This window comes from Hemitrygon akajei, chromosome 8 (genome assembly GCF_048418815.1).
Source record: "Hemitrygon akajei chromosome 8, sHemAka1.3, whole genome shotgun sequence".
Classification (NCBI taxonomy): Eukaryota; Metazoa; Chordata; class Chondrichthyes; order Myliobatiformes; family Dasyatidae; genus Hemitrygon; species Hemitrygon akajei.
Window position 1 is genome coordinate 62,549,333 of NC_133131.1, and position 20,886 is coordinate 62,570,218.

The 20,886-nt window shown below is 48.7% G+C and overlaps 2 protein-coding genes across 8 annotated transcripts in view; one reads left to right on the forward strand and one right to left on the reverse strand.

Moving 5' to 3' along the window:
* Positions 1-1,056, reverse strand: part of ncstn (nicastrin) — a 36,123-nt gene extending 35,067 nt beyond the window's left edge. For 2 of the 4 annotated variants that reach the window (XM_073053931.1, XM_073053928.1), the window contains exon 1: positions 833-981. In XM_073053931.1, coding sequence (XP_072910032.1) covers positions 833-881 — 49 coding nt within the window. In that variant the 5' untranslated portion in view covers positions 882-981. Of the gene's footprint in view, positions 1-832 lie in introns of all 4 variants that reach the window. The other 2 variants (XM_073053930.1, XM_073053929.1) reach the window with 2 other exon arrangements.
* copa (COPI coat complex subunit alpha) overlaps positions 970-20,886 on the forward strand; it is a 98,554-nt gene continuing 78,637 nt past the window's right edge. The window contains exons 1-8 of one of the 4 annotated variants that reach the window (XM_073053925.1): positions 970-1,062; positions 1,230-1,398; positions 1,896-1,956; positions 3,959-4,072; positions 6,965-7,038; positions 15,320-15,400; positions 16,437-16,513; positions 18,131-18,240. In XM_073053925.1, the coding sequence (XP_072910026.1) occupies positions 1,917-1,956; positions 3,959-4,072; positions 6,965-7,038; positions 15,320-15,400; positions 16,437-16,513; positions 18,131-18,240 (496 nt within the window). In that variant the 5' untranslated portion in view covers positions 970-1,062; positions 1,230-1,398; positions 1,896-1,916. Of the gene's footprint in view, positions 1,137-1,229; positions 1,399-1,574; positions 1,633-1,895; positions 1,957-3,958; positions 4,073-6,964; positions 7,039-15,319; positions 15,401-16,436; positions 16,514-17,570; positions 17,585-18,130; positions 18,241-20,886 lie in introns of those variants that run through there. The other 3 variants (XM_073053924.1, XM_073053926.1, XM_073053927.1) reach the window with 3 other exon arrangements.

A 20,886-nucleotide genomic window follows, 5' to 3' on the forward strand; every position in this document is an offset into this window, starting at 1 on the left:
ACTGTTCCCACAAGCTACAGACTAACTCTTAAGGACTATTCATCTCATATTCTCCATATTTACTTATTTATAATAATTATTTTTCTTTTGTATTTGCAGATTGTTCTCTTTCGCACACTGGCTGCTGTCTGCCCTACAGGGAGTGGTCAGCTTCTTACATTTACAGCAAATGCCCACAAGAAAATGGATCTCAGGGTTGTTTCTGAAGACACACATTTACTTCGAAAATAAGTTTATTTTCAATATTAACTTCTTCCCCCCCCCCCCCCCCCGATCCATCTTTACACCCTTCACTACCCTGCTTCCACTTCCCCTTCAAAAAGGCCACATCCATCATTGAGGACCCCCATCATCCAGGACATTCCTCTTCTCATTGCTACCATCAGGGAGGCAGAGGAGCACGAGGACCCACACTCAGTGATTCAGGAAAAAGCTTCTTCCCCTCCACCATCAGATTTATAAGTCGACAATGAACTGAATACTTCCCCATCGCCCCCAACCTCCCCCTCCCTCTCCATCACCCCCAATCTCCCCATCGCTCCTCTTCCTTCCCCCCTCGACCTCACTTACGTCACCCTCACACTCTCCCACCCTTCCCTCACCTACGTCACCCACGCCCTCTCGCACCCCTCCCTCACCTGCATCACCTCTCCCTCTTCCTCACCTACATCACCCTCACCCTCTCGCACCCCTCCCTCCCTCACCTACATCACCCTCACCCTCTCGCACCCCTCCCTCCCTCCCTCAACTACATCACCCTCACCCTCTCGCACCCCTCCCTCACCTACATCACCCTCACCCTCTCGCACCCCTCCCTCTCCGTCAGCCTCACCAACAAGCAGCGCCGCCCAGATCGAGCCCACCGCCACCTCGATCCCCATCTCCGCTGCTCTTCACGGAAGTTTACCGGGCCACCTACCGGAAGTGACCGATAATTACAGGAAAAACGTAGCTTTAGTCCCGCCTCTGGAACGGCAGCTACCACGGCAACCAGCCGGAAATGAGGCTTCAGCTGCTGAAGTTGGGAAGGCGGAAGTATCGGCGGTGGCCAGGTTGTTGTTGGTTAGTTTATCAGCATTTCTGAGTATTTTTTTCTCATTGATGTATCTGCTGCTGCAGCTTTTGAACTGGAGCGTGTGAGTATTTGTCATGTTTCCATTGCTGCAGTTGGAGACGCTACATTCGGTTCACTGATTGTGCACGTTTTGCTTCTCTTTCGGATGCATCAGTGAATATAATCACCCGGACTCCGTTTCCCATCTGCCCTCATCGCAGCCCGCTTGTTTTCAGCTGTTGCTCACCCGCCTGACCCTCCGAGTCTGGTTCCGGTCACACATAACGTCACTTCCGCTGTGACGTGGCCAGCTGGCGATCGGTGGAACTGCTGAAGATTCGAAGGTGAGGGTGGGTGAGGGAGGGAGGAAGGATGGGTGGTGAATGAATGAATGAGGGAGGGAGGGTGGGTGGGTGGCTGGCTGGCTGGCTATGTCCAGATAGGGCAGGTCTGGCTGTGAGGGAGGAGGGCCGGGGTGTGAGGGTAGGTGAGGAGGAGGGTGTGGGTTGAATGAGGATGGAGGGATGTTGCTGTTGAAGTGAGCGAGTGGAGGTGTTGGGAGGTGACTGGAGGATGAGGTGAGGAGGGTCGCTGGGGGAAGATAACCAACGAGGGAGATGGTGGGCAGGAAGTGAGTGAGGGGGGAGGTGATGTGGTGAGGGAGGGGGGACTGGTATGTGAGGGGTGTGTAACAGTGGTGGGGGGGAGTGAGGGAATGAGATCTGAATGGGGTTGGCAGCGTTTTCTGGTTCTGGGGTGTCTCAGTATTGGCGCAGAGCTGAGCTGCAGAGGCATTTGGAGGCCCCAGTAATAAGTGAATTTGTTTCTGTTCTGTACACAGAAACTTGCTGCTTGGACCAAAATGCTGACCAAGTTTGAGACCAAATCTGCCCGGGTTAAAGGTGAGCCCAACTGATTTGGAGAGCATACGAGAGGATTTACTGTTCAGTTGGGGCTGCAATCGTTTCTCATCCAATCCTTGGAAGCCACATCCCAGTTGACTGCACTGCTTTCTCTTACCACCAAAAAGTCTTCTCTTTGTTGCTTCCAAATTTTGTTCATCCCATAGTTATCCACTCTACCCTCTTACCTCTCCTCCTCACCTGTCTATCTCCTCCCCGGTGCCCCTCCTCCTTCCCTTTCTCCCATGCTCCACTCTCTCCTGTCAGATTCCTCCTTCTCCTTTCCTGTTCACCTATCACCTTGGTATCCTTTGTACCCTAGCATCCTCCTTCCTTTCTGGTTCTGGTGAAGGGTCTCGGCCCGAAACGTCGGCTGTATATTCATTTTAATGGATGCTGCTTGACCTGCTGAGTTCCTTCAGCATTTTGTGTGTAAGTTAGTGGTAAGGAAGGTAAATGCAATTGTTAGCATTCATTTCGAGAGGATAGGATGTAATGCTGAGGCTTTTTAAGACTCTGATCTGACCAAACATAACATATTCTGAGCAGTATTGTGTTCCTTATCTAAGGAAGCATGTTGGCGCTGGAGAGGGTCCAGAAGAGGTTCATGAGAATGTTTCCAGGAATGAAAGGGTTAATGTATGAGGAGTGTTTGATGACTGTGGACTTGCACTTGCTGGAGTTTGGAAGAATGGGGGCAGGGCAATCTTAATGAAACATATTGAATATTGAAAGGCTGAGAAAGTGGACGTGGAGATGATGTTTCCTCTGGTGGGCAAGTCTCCGACCAGAAGGCACAGCCTCAGCATACAGGGACGTCAATTTAGAGCAGAGATGAGCTTCTTTAGTTGGAGAGTCATTGGCACAGACGCTGTAGAGGCAATGACCGGTGAAGAATAAGCTGGGAGTTCTCAGGTGACTCTGATCTATAGGCTGGGAGTTATCCAGTGGCTCTGGTGATCTCTAGTCTGGGAGTTATCCAGTGGCTCTGGTGATCTATAGGCTGGGAATTATCTGGTGACTCTGGTGATCGAAAGGCTGGGAGTTAATCAGTGACTCTGTGATGGTGATCTATAGGCTGGGAGTTATTTGGTGAGGACGCAGTTTGCATGTTACTGTTAGAGCTCTGGGCATTGGAGTCTGGAATTGAATTTCTTCATCCTGTGTGTGGAATGTGTGGGTTACAGGTGTCCCCTGCTTTTCAAACGTTTGCTTTACGACAGCTCGCTGTTACGAAAGATCTACATTAGTACTTGTTTTCGCTAACCAAAGAGGATTTTTGCTTTTACGATAAAAAGACGCCCGCTTTATGCATGTGTTAACCCCGAGAAAGACTACAATGACAGTGAAACCTTGTGCGGGCAGTTGTTTGCAGATGCGTGTGCGTGTGTATGCGTGTACGTGCGTAGGTGTGTATGTCCACATATGTGTACGTGCTGATTTTTTTTTTCTCTCCAAATCGATTTTGGCTCGCTGTCTTCCAGAGTTTTGATGAGTGAAACTACACTGTACTTACAATATTTCTACTCTATATAGGCTGTGTATTTATCATATCATTCCTGCTTATACTAGATGTTAGTGTTATTTTAGGTTTTATGTGTTGTTTGATTTGGTAGGTTATTTTTTGGGGTCTGGGAACGCTCAAAAATTTTTCCCATATAAATTAATGGTAATTGCTTCTTCGCTTTACAACATTTCGGTTTACAAACAGTTTCATAGGTACGCTGTACCTTCGGATAGCGGGGGAAACCTGTATCCCGTTTCCCCCACTGTACCAAGGCAAACAGGTTAGGAGGTAAATTGGCCATTGTAAATTGTTACGTGTTCAGGCTTGGGTTGAATTGGTGGGTTTCTGGGCAGAGGAGCTTGAAAAGCCAGATGGACCTGTTCTGTGGTGACTCTCAGTAAATAAGTGATACGATTTTTCATTTGTCTGTTAGCTGTGCCCTTTTTCTCTCCTGCCTACCTGCTGTCACCTCACTGTGTTGCTCCCTTCCCACAGGGCTGAGTTTCCATGCCAAGCGGCCCTGGATCCTTGCCAGCTTGCACAACGGTGTGATCCAGCTCTGGGATTACCGCATGTGTACCCTGATAGACAAGTTCGATGAGCACGATGGTAAGGACGCTTGAGCGCACGATCCTGCTGCAGTATGAGCAACAGCAGTGGGGAATTCTGTTCATCTCTGGGTTAGATATTGTGTTCAAGATGGAGAGCTGTCGACCTTTGGGCATCTTGAAGATTAGAACGTTGAGCTTTATTTGTTCCATTATATGTTAGACTTTCATATTTACCTATCAGGTGTACAGAGAAATGTGTTAACATCCAACACGTCATGCAATGAGCTGAGGGCTAGCCTGACAAGTGTCAGCAATATTACAGGACAAACCAGAACAGAACACAGTAGAGCTGAGCATAGGAAGCAACAAATCAGCTGCTTCCTCCTGTCCACCAGCTCAGGACAGGCCAATTCCCTCCATCCACTCACACGGAGAGTCCAACTCAGGAGAGGCTGATTCCCTCCGTCCACACACATGGAGAGTCCAACTCAGGAGAGGCCGATTCCCTCCGTCCACACACACGGAGAGTCCAAGTCAGGAGAGGCCGATTCCGTCCGTCCACACACACGGAGAGTCCAACTCAGGAGAGGCCGATTCCCTCCGTCCACACACACGGAGAGTCCAACTCAGGAGAGGCCGATTCCCTCCATCCACACACACGGAGAGTCCAACTCAGGAGAGGCCGATTCCCTCCATCCACACACACGGAGAGTCCAACTCGGGAGAGGCCGATTCCCTCCGTCCACACGGAGAGTCCAACTCGGGAGAGGCCGATTCCCTCCGTCCACACGGAGAGTCCAACTCGGGAGAGGCCGATTCCCTCCGTCCACACACACGGAGAGTCCAACTCGGGAGAGGCCGATTCCCTCCGTCCACACACGCGGAGAGTCCAACTCAGGAGAGGCCGATTCCCTCCGTCCACACGGATGTCCACCAGATCATGACAGGGCGATTCCTTCCGTCCACACACACGGAGAGGCCGATTCCCTCCGTCCACATGGATGTCCACCAGATCATGACAGGCCGATTCCCTCCATCGACACGGAGAGTCCAACTCAGGAGAGGCCCATCCCCTCCGTGCACACGGAGAGTCCACCAGCTCATGACAGGCCGATTCCCTCCGTCCACACACACGCAGAGTCCAACTCAGGACAGGCCGATTCTCTCCGTCCACACACACGGAGAGGCCAACTCAGGACAGGCTGTTTCCCTCCGTCCACACACAGGGAGAGTCCAACTCAGGAGAAGCCGATTCCCTCCGTCCACACGGATGTCCACCAGATCATGACAGGCCGATTCCTTCCGTCCACACACATGGAGAGGCCAACTCAGGAGAGGCCGATTCCCTCTGTCCACACACACGGAGAGTCCAACTCAGGAGAGGCCGATTCCCTCTGTCCACTCACACGGAGAGTCAAACTCGGGGGAGGCCGATTCCCTCCGTCCACACGGAGAGTCCACCAGCTCATGACAGACCGATTCCCTCCATCGACACGGAGAGTCCAACTCAGGAGAGGCCCATCCCCTCCGTGCACACAGAGAGTCCACCAGCTCATGACAGGCCGATTCCCTCCGTCCACACACACGCAGAGTCCAACTCAGGACAGGCCGATTCCCTTCGTCCACATACACGGAGAGTCCAACTCAGGACAGGCCGATTCCCTCCGTCCACACGGAGAGTCCAACTCGGGACAGTCCGATTCTCTCCGTCCACACGGAGAGACCAACTCGGGACAGGCCGATTCCCTCCGTCCACACAGAGTGTCCAACTCAGGACAGGCAGATTCCCTCCATCCACGCACATGGAGAGTCCAACTCAGGAGAGGCCGATTCCCTCCGTCCACACAGAGTGTCCAACTCAGGACAGGCAGATTCCCTCCGTGCACACACACGGAGAGTCCAACTCAGGACTGGCCGATTCCCTCCATCCACGCACATGGAGAGTCCAACTCAGGAGAGGCCGATTCCCTCCGTCCACACACACGGAGAGTCCAACTCAGGACAGGCCGATTCCCTCCATCCACACACATGGAGAGTCCAACTCAGGACAGGCCGATTCCCTCCGTCCACACACACGGAGAGTCCAACTCAGGAGAGGCCGATTCCCTCCATCCACACACACGGAGAGTCCAACTCAGGAGAGGCCGATTCCCTCCGTCCACAGACACGGAGAGTCCAACTCAGGAGAGGCTGATTCCTTCTGTCCACACACACGGAGAGTCCAACTCAGGAGAGGCTGATTCCTTCTGTCCACACACACGGAGAGTCCAACTCAGGAGAGGCTGATTCCTTCTGTCCACACACACGGAGAGTCCAACTCAGGAGAGGCCGATTCCCTCCGTCCACATGGAGAGTCCACCAGCTCAGGACAGGCCTCGGGTCTCTAAACTCTGGCCATCGGGCTCTGATCTTTGGCATCAATCCCTGGGTTAACGGAAGATGGGATCCCGAGCTCCAGGCTCAGATGGCACATTGAATCAACACAGTCGGAGTGACGGCATGCCTCCACCTCCAATGTAGCACCCCCACAACTTGGAGCCCTTTGGGAGGTGGAAGGAAACTCATGCTGTCACAGACTGAATTCTTAGAGACAGCGGTGAGAATTCAGGAAATTTTTAGTGAAGGCAGGGAGCTGCTGTGGGAAAAGTCCTTACGGAATGCCAGGGCAGCTGTGAGAGGACAATGAGCCTGCTTTTTACATTCCTTTCGTGAATTTGGGTTGCTTGCTCTGACTACTCATTGAGCTTGTCATCCATCCCTACACATCAACCCCCATTGCGGGAAAAGAGTGTCTTGCTCTGGAATGGTGTTATCTTGGCTTGAGGAACTCCTGGAGAAGGCAGGGTGTGGGAGAGAGTGAGTGATGAGTGGATGGGAATGTGGGGGAAGGTGAGGGTGTTTGATGTTCTGCCATTAATATTTGATAAGTCTATGTTCCCACCACCCACAGGCCCTGTACGAGGCATCGACTTTCACAAACAGCAGCCCCTCTTTGTTTCCGGCGGCGATGACTATAAGATCAAGGTGAGAGTTTGACGTTGGCAGGGTCGTGGTGGGATTGTGGTGCTGATCTCTGTCTAACGGGTCAGTCCTACTCGTGGGGAGTGGGGAGAGGTCATTGTGGGATTGTAGTGCTGATCTCTGTCTGACTGGGGGTCAGGGTGTCTGTCCTGCTCGTAGGGAGTGGAACAGGGTCATCGTGGGATTGTGGTGCTGATCTCTGACTGTCTGGGGTCAGGGTGTCTGTCCCAGTTGTAGGGAGTGGGGAGAGGTCATTGTGCGATTGTGGTGCTGATCTCTGACTGGGGGTCAGGGTGTCAGTACTGCTCGTGGGGAGTAATAGATCACATTGGCTTCTCCAATTCCCTTCACCTGTCGAGTTACTCAAAACAAGAGTTTAATTCACTGGCATATTTAGTTGAATTTGTTGTTTTGATACAAAGAAAATACTACAAATTGAAACAGGAATATACCGAACTACAGTAAATAGAGCATCTGCAGAAATTTGCACGAGTCTAGTGACATACCAAACCCAAATGAAATGCAGTCACTGTTGTACCTTCTTCGTAATAGCATCAATATGTTTGACGCAGAATAGATCTTCAGAGATGTTGACACCCAGGAACCTGAAACTGCTCACCCTTTGTGAAGGAGCACCTTCCCTCTCCCTGGTTCAGTGGAGCACCAACAACCTGTAAGCGCAGTGGCATCCAGGACAAAACAGCTACTCATTTCATTCTTATTCACTTCCCTAAATGAGTACAGTTTCTGTTCCCTACCCTCTGTGTGAAAAACTTCCCCAGCCCGCAGTTCTAAAGCCCCGTCCGGAGGAACCGGCCGGCCCTCAGTGACAGCTCCTGTGAGGTTGTTGAGTCTGATCTCCTTAGCCTGTTATTTCTTTTGTGGTTTACTATTTGTATTGTAAGTAATGTTTATGTGCATATGATACTTTACTGTGTCTCTGCAGAGTATCATTATGGAAAGCTCTGGGAACTTTGTTCTGCATTGCTTGAACAGGTGCTTTCTGATTGTTAGCTTGATACTGCAGAATTCAGCAGTAGCTTTCCAATTGGTTAGTTCTGATCTATGTATTTGAATGTAATTTCCTCATCTATGAGTGTAAGACAGCTAAACACAAAGCAGTGCCAACTTAATCTTTTTAGTTTCTTTAGTATTAGTTTTCCCTTCACAGGTAGGCCCCTAATACTGTCTCTTTCTGGTGCATCATCTCAATAACACAATTGCAAAGCACCAGGCTTTGTGCTTGTTCCCTGATTTCTGAACGAACTTTGTATCAAAAGGAGCAGAATCCAACAGGGTCTAATTGCCCAGCCCCTCTGTGTCAACCATGTCCTGTTTATTCTGATGTTTTTAATCCAAGGTTCCTTCAGAAGTCAGGAAGGAGGTAAAAAGCTTGTTGCTTTGCAATTGTTTTATTAAGCATTGGTAGAACAAAGAGAGTTGAGAACAGACAGTAACAGCAGTCTGGTAGGGGAAGGAAAGAGTCAAGGTGACAGGGCTGTGTTTTCAGCTCTTTATACTTGCATTCCATTCAAATTTGTAGATAAGAGGTAACCAATCTGATAGCTTCTGTGGAAATGATAGGATACCAATAGAAGCTTACAGGACTTTCCAGAATGATACAAAGAACTGTAATCACCAGGGCATACACTGAACACACTGAATGTGCATATGCACATTCTGATCACTGGTAAACGTACTAAACCACACATTGAACGATTGCAAATGTATGCTCTGATCACTAGTAAACATACTAAACAGTTAGGGGCGTATAGATAATTAATTGTTGAACTGCACAGTTCCAATTACACTGGATTCAAGTTCATTGGGACCAGTACATTCTGGCCCAATTAAGCGGCTGCCTCAGCCAATTTCATGGAAATTGTTAAAAAGGTATAAAAAGGACAAAGAGTAAAGAATGATGTATTTAATGAACTACACAACACTACAGCTAATCGACTGTACATTATCCTTGGATGAGAGCACCAGAAATGCACATCGTACACTATTCGGTTCAGACAAGCCGTGAGTCAGGAGTATAGTGAGTGGAGCTTCTGCGACATTCGAGAGTGGTCTAGCCTGGACTCTGCCCCAGGGACTCCAGTGTTTGAGAGACGCGCAGGTTGGAGGGTGAATCTGCGATGGTGCATTGTCCCCATTGCAGAATCTGGGAGCAGGGGACTGAAAGTTTAAACTAAATGTCTTATCAAAGTGTATATCTGTCATTTTCTTGTGGGCATACTCAATAAACCCAGCAACTGTCGTGGTTACTTGAAATGACCAGGAGACGCAGACAATTCTTCGAGAAGTTTAAACCTTTATTTGCAAACAAAGGCTGAGGCAATCAATGAACTTGTCACCGAAAGCCCACCGAGCTCCGGTGTACAGCATTCTTTATAGTAATTTCTTATCTCAGTTACATTTCGGTTTCATCAGCATACCCAATTAATTTTTAGTTGCATATCATCTATACATTAACTAATCAATCGCTCTTGCCTAGCTCTCGATGCACCACCATTATTTCTCTCCAGTTCGCATTGGGGCCCCATTCCTGGCCAAGGTTATTTTTTCAGACAACCTCCCTCACATTACATTTCCTGCTCGTACCATCCTGTCTGCCACCGTTATCTCTTACTGAACAAAGGCTGAGTGTAATACATGGAGTACATTTCAGCTAATTAGTGCTGCTAGCTAAACAGGTGTTCTGTAATTGCCACAGTATGCAGCTAAGAGAGTACAAAGTATCTAGTTAAAACAATACACAGCAAAATGTGTCTAGTAAAATAATACATAGGAATATATAAAATAATACATTCAGTACATAGGAATGATTACATAGTGTAGTAAATAGCTAGTACATAGTGATTATATTTCAGGTATATATAATGATTATGTCAGGTATATTTCTCAATACAATCATAACAGAATCAATGAAAGACCACAGCAAAAGGGCAACCAAAGTGGAAAGGACAACAAACTGGCGGGAGAGGAGAAAAAGAATTAAAAATAATAAATAAAGTAAATAAGCAATAAAAATGGAGAGCATGAATTGAGGAGCTGTATGTGGGAAGCCTGGTATAAATGGGTGGGTGAGTTATTGTGAAGCTGGTCCTTGGGAAGGGAGCCATTCGAGTGACGCCCCTTCCACCTTCCAGCCCAGCTTCGTTTGTCACGTCAGTGCAGTGAGCCTTTTGCATCAGCGACCAGCACTGCCTGCAGTCATTGTACATCTAGTGCCCACAGCTTACTAATCCACGTGACTTTGGAGTGTGGGAGGAGCGCACGTGGTCTTGGGGAGAGCGTGAAAACCTCTTACAGATAATGCTGTGGATTGAACCCTGGTTGCTGGCACCTTAGAGCATTACACTTGCCCCTGATGCTACCCTGCCCCCAGTTGTGGTCGTTCTCCCCCACTGGTGACTGCAGTGACTACGCTAGGGGAGCGGTTAGTGTGACGCTATTACGGCACGGGGCGTTGGAGTTTGCAGTTCAGTCCTGGCGTCCTCTGTGAGGAGTCTCGATATGTTCTCCACTTGCATGTGTGGGTTTCCTCCCACGGTCCAAAGATATACCGGTTAGTAGCTTACTTGGTCATTGCAGGTTGTCCCGTGATGAGGTTGGGGTTAAATCGGAGGTGTCTGGGGATGCTGGGTGGTGCAGACCTTAGGGCAGGGAGGGAGGGCTACTCCGTACTGTGTCTCTCAGTACAAAATAAAGAATGCCCTGCAGGCAGACACCAAGCTACTCTGCCAGACATCCAAAATCCCACCAGGAAGGGGCACGCCACCTTGTGATGCAAGTCCTATGCTACCCTGACTTGGAAATTGAACACCAATCCTTCATTGTCACTGGGTCTAAATCCTGTGGCTCCCTCCCCAACAGCAGGGCCAGGGTGTGTGCACTTTGACCAGGAAGGCACCAAATAGTCGTAAAGTCAGCCAGCTCCATCGTGGGCATAGAAACATAGAAAATAGGTGCAGGAGTAGGCCATTCGGCCCTTTGAGCCTGCACCGCCATTCAGTATGATCATGGCTGATCATCCAACTCAGAACCCTGTACCTGCTTTCTCTCCATACCCCCGATCCCTTTAACCACAAGGGCCATATCTAACTTCCTCTTAAATATAGCCAATGAACCGGCCTCAACTGTTTCCTGTGGCAGAGAATTCCACAGATTCACCACTCTCTGTGTGAAGAGGTTTTTCCTGATCTCGGTCCTAAAAGGCTTCCCCATTATCCTTAAACTGTGACCCCTCGTTCTGGACTTCCCCAACATCGGAAACAATCTTCCTGCATCTAGCCTGTCCAATCCCTTTAGAATTTTATACGTTTCAATAAGATCCCCCCTCAATCTTCTAAATTCCAGTGAGTATAAGCCTAGTCGATCCAGTCTTTCTTCATATGAAAGTCCTGCCATCCCAGGAATCAATCCGGTGAACCTTCTCTGTACTCCCTCTATGGCAAGAATGTCTTTCCTCAGATTAGGGGACCAAAACTGCATACAATATTCTAGGTGCGGTCTCACCAAGGCCTTGTACAACTGCAGTAGAACCTCCCTGCTCCTGTACTCAAATCCTTTTGCTATGAATGCCAACATACCATTTGCCTTTTTCACCGCCTGCTGTACCTGCATGCCCACTTTCAATGACTGGTGTACAATGACACCCAGGTCTCGTTGCACCTCCCCTTTTCCTAATTGGCCACCGTTCAGATAATAATCTGTTTTCCTGTTCTTGCAACCAAAGTGGATAACCTCACATTTATCCACATTAAATTGCATCTGCCATGAATTTGCCCACTCACCTAACCTATCCAAGTCACCCTGCATCCTCTTAGCATCCTCCTCACAGGTAACACTGCCGCCCAGCTGCGTGTCATCCACAAACTTGGAAATGCTGCATTTAATTCCCTCGTCTAAATCATTAATATATATTGTAAACAACTGGGGTCTCAGCACTGAGCCTTGCAGTACCCCACTAGTCACTGCCTGCCATTCTGAAAAGGTCTCATTTACTCCCACTCTTTGCTTCCTGTCTGCCAACCAATTCTCTATCCACATCATTACCATACCCCCAATACCTTGTGCTTTAAGTTTGCACACTAATTTCTTGTGTGGGACCTTGTCAAAAGCCTTTTGAAAATCTAAATATACCACATCCACTGGCTCTCCCCTATCCACTCTACTAGTTACATCTTCAAAAAATTCTGTAAGGTTCGTCAGACATGATTTTCCTTTCACAAATCCATGCTGACTTTGTCTGATGATTTCACCTGTTTCCAAATGTGCTGTTATCACACCTTTGATAACCGACTCTAGCATTTTCCCCACCACCGATGTCAGACTCACCGGTCTATAATTCCCCGGTTTCTCTCTCCCTTTTTTTAAAAAGTGGGGTTACATTAGCCACCCTCCAATCCTCAGGAACTAATCCAGAATTTAAGGAGTTTTGAAAAATTGTCACTAATGCATCCACTATTTCTTGGGCTACTTCCTTAAGCACTCTGGGATGCAGACCATCTGGCCCTGGGGATTTATCTGCCTTTAATCCCTTCAATTTACCTAACACCACTTCCCTGTGCCTCCCCAGCTTCAATTTACCTAACACCACTTCCCCATCTGCCTCCCCAGCTTCGTCGATACCTTCAAAAGGTGATGTCTACATGATTAAAGACATCCCTCTTCTCATTGCTACTGTTGGGAGCCTGAAGGCACACGCTCAGTGTTTCAGGAGCAGTTTCTTCCCCTCTGTCATCAGATTTCTTTTTTTTTTATTAGTTTTTTTTATTAGTTTTTCAAAACATTTTACAAATTAAAAACCCCAAATCCCAATGAGGAACATTAATACAGTGCAAAATTAAGCATACAATAATAATATGCTACAAAGGAAGAGAATTAACAAAAAAGCACCTAAATTAAAGACAAGTAAGCTTAGTATCCTCCCCAAGCCCCACAACACAAGAAAAAACAACTCCAGACCAACCACAACACAATATAGAGAGTATAAGTCAGAACAGTCAAACTCCCAGACTGTGAATACACTTAGCAACAGAAGATAATAATGCCTACTACCAGAAAAAAAAGGGAGCTGAAAGCAAGGGACTGAAAAGAAGAAGAAAAAAAAACAAAACCCCTAGTCAAGAGGAAGGTTATGAAAGTACTCGATAAAAGGTTCCCAGACCTTATGGAACTTTAGATCCGAATTCAGAACTGAATAATGAATTTTTTCGAGGTCCAAGCAGGCCATAATGTTGTTAAGCCATTGCGCATGAGTGGGCGGGGCAACATCTCTCCATCTAAGGAGGATCAAGCGTCTAGCCAGGAGACAGGCAAGGGATAATATTCGGCATTTGGTCGGACCCAGACATAAATCTGTCTCGCCCCAAAAACCGAACAGAGCAATTAAGGGGTTTGGTTCTAGGCGCCGATTCAGAATACACGATAACGTAGTGAAGACATCTTTCCAGAATTTCTCCAAACTAGGACAGAACCAGTACATATGGATGAGAGAGGCCACGCCCCTCTTGCATTTATCACAGAGCGGACTATTGCTAGGGTAGAATCGAGATAGTTTAGATTTAGACATATGGGCTCTCTGAACAATCTTAAACTGTAAAAGGCAATGGCGAGCACAAAAAGAGGTTGAGTTAACCGATTTGAGAACTGAGTCCCAGCTCTCCTCGGATAAGGAGATATTTAAATCCTGCTCCCAGGCCATTTTAATTTTATCCACAGGGGCCCGTCGTAAGGCTGCTAGTTTATTTTGGATAATTGATATTAAACCTTTACCTAGTGGATTGATGGAAAGAAATAGGTCCATAGCATTTTTCGCAGGCATTTCAGGAAAGTTAGGAATTAAAGGAGCAATAAAGTGTCGGATTTGGAGATATCTGAAAAAATGAGCGTTAGGCAGATTGAACTTAACAGAGAGCTGCTGAAAAGAGGCGAAGCGATTATCAATAAAAAGATCTTCAAAATGTCTAATGCTGTTCCTATACCAAACATGGAATGCTGAATCGTACGTAGTAGGTAAAAAAAAAGGTGATTATGTGCGACAGGGCTGGAAACGGAAAACCCCTGGAAGCCATAGCATTTCCTGAACTGAGCCCATATACGCAAAGTGTGTCTAACGAGAGGATTAGCTATTGATCTGGGCAGACTACTAGGGAGTGCAGAGCCAAGAAGTGCAGAGATAGATAATTCTTTAGTGGAGCTCAACTCCATTGCCACCCAGTTAGGGCACTCGGGTTGGCCGTGGAAGAAAGACCAAAAGGTGTCATCAGATTTCTGAATGGGCAATGAGCCCACGTACACTGTCAGCATTTTGCTTTCACTTTCTGCACTACTGATTTAATTTAAATTAAGTGTGTACAAATTATAGTTTTTATTACTGTGTATTGCAACACTGCTGCTGCAAAACAGCAAATTCCATGACATGTGCCAGTGATATTAACCCTGATTCTGAGGACTGAATTGAGAGAGGAAGGCAGCTTATCTCTGACCCCTATAGGAATAAATGATGCTTTTTACAAACAAGAATATCTGCCAATGCTGGGAATCTGAGCAACAGCTTCAGTGGAAGAGTACAGTCAACATTTCAGGCCATGCCCCTCCATCAGAACCATTCATGGGTCCTGGTGAAGCGTCTCGACTCCTTTTCTGTAGCCGCTGCCTGGCCTGCTGAGTTCCTCCAGCAAATGATGCTTTTGGAAGGTTACGAGATTAGCTTTATTTGTCGCAACATTTAGTGAAATGCATCAAGCAATCAGCACCACAGTAGTGTGACGCTGCTACAGCTCGGGGGTTGGAATTCCGACACCGTCTGCAAAGAGTTTGTACGCTCTCCCGTGTCCACGTGGGTTTCCTCTGGGTGCTCCAGTTCCCTCACGCAGTTCAAAGACGTGCCGGTTAGAGGTGAATTGGGGTAGGGTTAAGTCGGGTTGGTGGCTGGTGCGGCCGTCCCACACCGTGTCTCTACGTAAACAAACACAGTCTGCAGATGTGCTGGGTGCAGCGTGCCAGTGTCGGCACACTTCTGGCACCAACAAAGCATGCCCTCAACTTGCTGATCCTTACTTCCCCAATCGTGCTTGGAACGTGGCACACCCGGAGGAATCCCACACAGTGATGGGGAGAACATGCAAATTCCTTATCGGTTGCACTGTCCTGCCCTGCCGCCGTTGTCAGTGATTGCCTGGCCACCGTTTAAGTACAGGAAGAAAGCATGTGTGTTTGCCTGAGTTTGTGTGTGAGCTGAGGAAATCACTGTTCTCTCCCGCCCACCAAGGTCTGGAACTACAAGCTGAGACGCTGCCTCTTCACGTTGCTGGGTCACCTGGATTACATCCGCACAACGTTTTTCCACCACGTGAGTGCGGGGCTGTGGGGAGGGTCAGGGTGAAGGGCTGTGGTACTGGAACTGGCTTATTATTGTCACGTGTACTGAGATGCAGGGGAAAGCTTGCCTGGCACACTGCACAATGCACTGACTGAGGGGCACACAGTGCGCTGAGCTAAACCTGAGTTATAGGGCAAGGTCTTTATGAGCACGTCAGGACCGAGGGGAAAATGCAAGTGGGCTTTTTCCACTGAGGCTGGGTGAGACTACAAAGAGGTCATGGGTTAAGGGTGAAAGGTGAAATGTTTAAGGAGAACATGAGAGGGAGCTGCTTCACTCAAGGTGAGAGTGTGGAACGAACTGATGGTGGATGTGGGGACGATTTCAACATTTAAGAGAAATTTGGACAGGTATGTGATGTGAAGGGTTGGTTCAGGTGCAGGTGGATGGAACTGGGCATGTTAGTAGTTTGACTCGGACTCAATGGGCTGAAGGCCTGTTTCTGTTCTAACAACAATGCAGAATAGTGTGTAACAGCTACAGGGAAGGTGCAGTAACCTTCCGATTGAAATGAGGTCAAAAGTCCATCTTATCGTGCCAGAGTCTGATAACAGCAGGGTACAGGGTGTCCTTGAACTTCGTGCCCCATGCCTTCTGCCTGATGGGGGATGGAGAAGAGGATGTTTGGGGTGATGGTGTCTCTGGTGATTTTTGTTGTTACCATCACGTGTGGGGACTGTTAGCTTACAGATTTATAGTCACGTATACAGTGAAAACTTTGTCTTGCCCACCGATCAGACCCTAACACAGTGCGCTGAGGTAGAACAAGATAAAGCTGCAACAATGCAGAATAAAAGGTGAAAGCTGCCGAGAGAGCGTTGTGCAGGGTCACAATGAGGCAGATTGTGAGGCCAAGTTGGTTGTAGGGAAGGGGAGGGATTGGGATCGAAAGGGTGCGAGTGAGGAGAGGTGGCCAAGGAATTTGGTGAGGAGTGGGGACAAGGATGCAGGCTGAGGGAGAGAAGGTGGGCTTGCATGTCTGACCCAGGGTGCTCCCTCCCCGCAGGAATACCCCTGGATCCTGAGCGCCTCTGATGACCAGACCATCCGCATCTGGAACTGGCAGTCTCGGACCTGTGTGTGGTGAGTGAGTGAGTGGGGGTCAGTCTCGGACCTCTGTGGTGGGTGAGTGGTGGTCAGTCTCGAACCCGTGTGTGGTGGGTGGGGGTTCAGTCTTGGACCCGTATGTGGTGGGTGGGGGGGTCGGTCTCAGACCCATGTGTGGTGAGTGGGGGTCTGTCTCGGACCGGTGGGTGGGGGGTCAGTCTCGAACCTGTGTGTGGTGGGTGGGGGGGTCATTCTCGGACCTGTGTGTGGTGAGTGACTGAGTGGGGGTCAGTCTCGGACCTCTGTGGTGGGTGAGTGGTGGTCAGTCTCGAACCCGTGTGTGGTGGGTGGGGGGTCAGTCTCGGACCTGTGTGTGGTGAGTGAGTGAGTGGGGGTCAGTCTCGGACCTGTGTGTGGTGAGTGACTGAGTGGGGGTCAGTCTCGGACCTCTGTGGTGGGTGAGTGGTGGTCAGTCTCGAACCCGTGTGTGGTGGGTGGGGGGTCAGTCTCGGACCTGTGTGTGGTGAGTGAGTGAGTGGGGGTCAGTCTCGGACCTCTGTGGTGGGTGAGTGGTGGTCAGTCTCGAACCCGTGTGTGGTGGGTGGGGGTTCAGTCTTGGACCCGTATGTGGTGGGTGGGGGGGTCGGTCTCAGACCCATGTGTGGTGAGTGGGGGTCTGTCTCGGACCGGTGGGTGGGGGGTCAGTCTCGAACCTGTGTGTGGTGGGTGGGGGGGTCATTCTCGGACCTGTGTGTGGTGAGTGAGTGAGTGGGGGTCAGTCTTGGACCTCTGTGGTGGGTGAGTGGTGGTCAGTCTCGAACCTGTGTGTGGTGGGTGGGGGGTCAGTCTTGGACCCGTGTGTGGTGGGTGGGGGGTCAGTCTCGAACCCGTGTGTGGTAGGTGAAGGGGGTCAGTCTCAGACCTGTGTGTGGTGAGTGAGGGGGGTCGGTCTCGGACCTGTGAGTGGTGAGTGGGGGGTCGGTCTCGGACCCGTGCATGGTGAGGTTCTAGGTGGGGGTCAGTCTCGGACCTGTGTGTGGTGAGTGAGGGGGGTCAGTCTTGAACCCATGTGTGGTGGGTGGGGGGTCAGTCTCGGACCTGTGTGTGGTGAGTGGGGTCGGTCTCGAACCCGTGTGTGGGGGGTGAGTGGTGGTCAGTCTGGAGCCTGTGTGTGGTGAGTGGGGGGTCAGTCTTGGACCCGTGGGTGGGGGGGTCAGTCTCGGACCCGTGTGTGGTGAGTGAGTGGGGAATTAGTCACAGACCCGTGGGTGGAGTTTGCTGCAGTTCACCTCTCTGACAGCCTTGTGTGTCGTCGTTTTGTCCCACAACTTGGGGGGTGTGTGTTTAGGATTCTCTGCAGGGTGTGGAGCATGTAATGTGACAGGTTAAAATCTGCTTCTGTTCTTCCCCTTTCTCTGCCCCCTCCCATACTGTCCCTTACCTGCTTTGCCCCTACCTTCCTCACTCAATCACCCCTCCACCTGTACTTCATCCTCTATCCCTTCACCCCCTCTTCACCCTGCCACCCCTCTCTCTATTCCTTCACTCTCCTAACATCACTCTCTGTATCCCTTCACCCCTCAACACCACCCTCTCTATCCCTTACCCTCCCCCCCCGGCCAAACACCTCCCCTCCATCTCTTCGTCCCACAGTGTGCTTACTGGACATAACCACTATGTGATGTGCGCTCAGTTCCACCCATCTGAGGACCTAGTCGTCTCGGCAAGCCTGGATCAGACAGTCCGCGTCTGGGACATTTCTGGTAGGAGCTCATCTGTGGACGGAGCCGAAGCATGTTTGGGATGTTGACTTGATCGGAGTTGGGGGGGAGAGGGTAGAAACGGGTGACTGTTGCTGCGATGGGGCTTTCACCCCTTGGACCCATTGCCTGTGCCGCCCATGTTGCCTCTCCTGTGGTTGCCTTATGTTCGGATTACCGGGTACTAGGCACCTCATGGGGCAGTACTGCTAGCCAGTGCTGGGGTGGCCTTGGAAAGGGCTCAGGAACAAACCACGATAGCAGCTCGCAGGTTAGGGAGGGGAATATCCAGGTACAGTTATGCTCCTTGGTGGAAGGAATAAAGATGCTGGTTATGTTCTTAGAAATCTGAGGTGAAAAGGGACTCGTGCAGGATTCTCTGAAGGTTAACTTGTAGATTGAGTCAGCGGCGAGGAAGGCAAATGTACTGTTCACTTTGAGAGGACTAGAATACACAAGCAAGGAGGTAATGCTGAGGGTTCATAGGCATTGGTCAGACCGCACTTGGAGCATTGTGAGCAGTTTTGGGCCCCTTATCGGAGAAAGGATTGCTGGTATTGGAGAGGGTCCAGAGTAGGTTCATGAGAATGACCTTAGGAATGAAGGGGTTAAAGCATGAGGAATGTTTGACTCCAGGCTAGAGTTTAGAGGAATGCGGGATCTCATTGAAGCCTTTCAAATAGCAGGGTAAGTCTAGCACCCGAGGGGACCGTCCCAGAATAGAGGAGTTTTTTCAGTCAGAGGGTGGTAAGTCTGTGGAATTTACTGCCGCAGACAACCGTGGAGACAAGGTCATTGGATATATTTAAAGCAGAGGTTGATGAAGTTGTTGATTAGTCAGGACTTCAAAGGTTGCCCTTTACACTCCTAGTAATCAAGAACCTTATCAACCTCCTCTTTAACAGGCCCTGCCAAAGGTTACAGTGTGAAGGCAGGAGAGTTAGGTTGAGACGGGAAATAAATTGGCCATGATGGGATGGCGGAGAGGACCCAGCGACTGAATTGTGCTCCAATGTCTTATGGACTCTAAAAGTTGAGACCCATTAGGTCTCAGCTCTGTAGACGGAGCACAACCAGTATGTGGATGTGAGTGGGAAGGGTGAGGTGGGCTGGCAGTGGATAGGTGAACACAGCTGTGCTGGGGAACAACAGACAGATGGATCTGGGTGGAGGGGATGGGGGAGAGGGCTGAGACCCAGGGGAATGACAGACAGATCGATCTGGGTGGAGGAGATGGGGGAGGCTATTTGGGTGGAATTGTGGAATGGGAACTTGTGTAGTAACATTTATAGGGGCGTATTATAGACCACCTAATGGAGAGCGAGAATTGGAGGAGCAAATTTGTAAGGAGATAGCAGATATTTGTAGTAAGCACAGGGTTGTGATTGTGGGAGATTTTAATTTTCCCCACGTAGACTAGGAAGCCCATTCTGTAAAAGGGCTGAATGGTTTGGAGTTTGTAAGATGCATGCAGGATAGTTTTTTGCAGCAATACATAGAGGTACCAACGAGAGAAGGGGCAGTGTTGGATCTCCTGTTAGGGAATGAGATAGGTCAGGTGACGGAGGTTTGTGTTGCGGAGCATTTCTGGTCCAGTGATCGCAATACCATTAGTTTCATATAATTATGGAGAAGGATAGGAATGGACCCAGCATTGAGATATTTGATTGGAGAAAGGCTAACTTTGAGGAGATGCGAAATCATTTAGGAGGAGTGGATTGGGAGAATCTGTTTTATGGGGAGGATGTAATAAAGAAATAGAGGTCATTTAAAGGTGAAATTTTGGGGGTACAGAATCTTTATGTTCCTGTTAGGTTAAAAGTTTGAGAGAGCCATGGTTTTCAAGGGATATTGGAAACTTGGAAAAAGAGAGATATCTACAATAAATATAGGCAGCATGGAGTAAATGAGGTGCTCGTGGAATATAAAGAATGTAAAAAGAATCTTAAGAAAGAAATTTAGAAAAGCTCAAAGAAGATATGAGATTGCTTTAGCAAGTAAGGTGAAAATAAATCCAAAGGGATATTATATTAATAGCAAAAGGATAGTGAGGGATAAAATTGGTCCCTTAGAGAATCAGAGTGGACAGCTATGTGTGGAGCCAAAAGATATGGGGGAGATTTTGAACAATTTCTTTTCTTCACTAAGAGGAAGGATATTGAATTGTGAGAGGTAAGGGAAACAAATAGGATAGTTATAGAAACTATGATGATTAAAGAAGAGGAAGTACTGGTGCTTTTAAAGAATATAAAAGTGGATAAATCTCCGGGTCCTGACAGGATATTGCCTAGGACCTTGAGGGAAGTTAGTGTAGAAATAGCAGGGGCTCTGACAGAAATATTTCAAATGTCATTAGAAACGGGGATGGTGCTGGAGGATTGGCGTATTGCTCATGTGGTTCCATTGTTTAAAAAGGGTTCTAAGTGTAAACCTAGCAATTATTGGCCTGTAAGTTTAACATCAATGGTGGGTAAGTATTCTTGGAAAGTATTCTTAGAAATGGTATATATAATTATCTGGATAGACAGGTCTGATTAGGAACAGTCAACATGGATTTGTGCGTGGAAGGTCATGTTTGACAAATCTTATTGAATTTTTTGAAGAGGTTACTAGGAAATTTGACGAGGGTAAAGCAGTGGATGTTGTCTA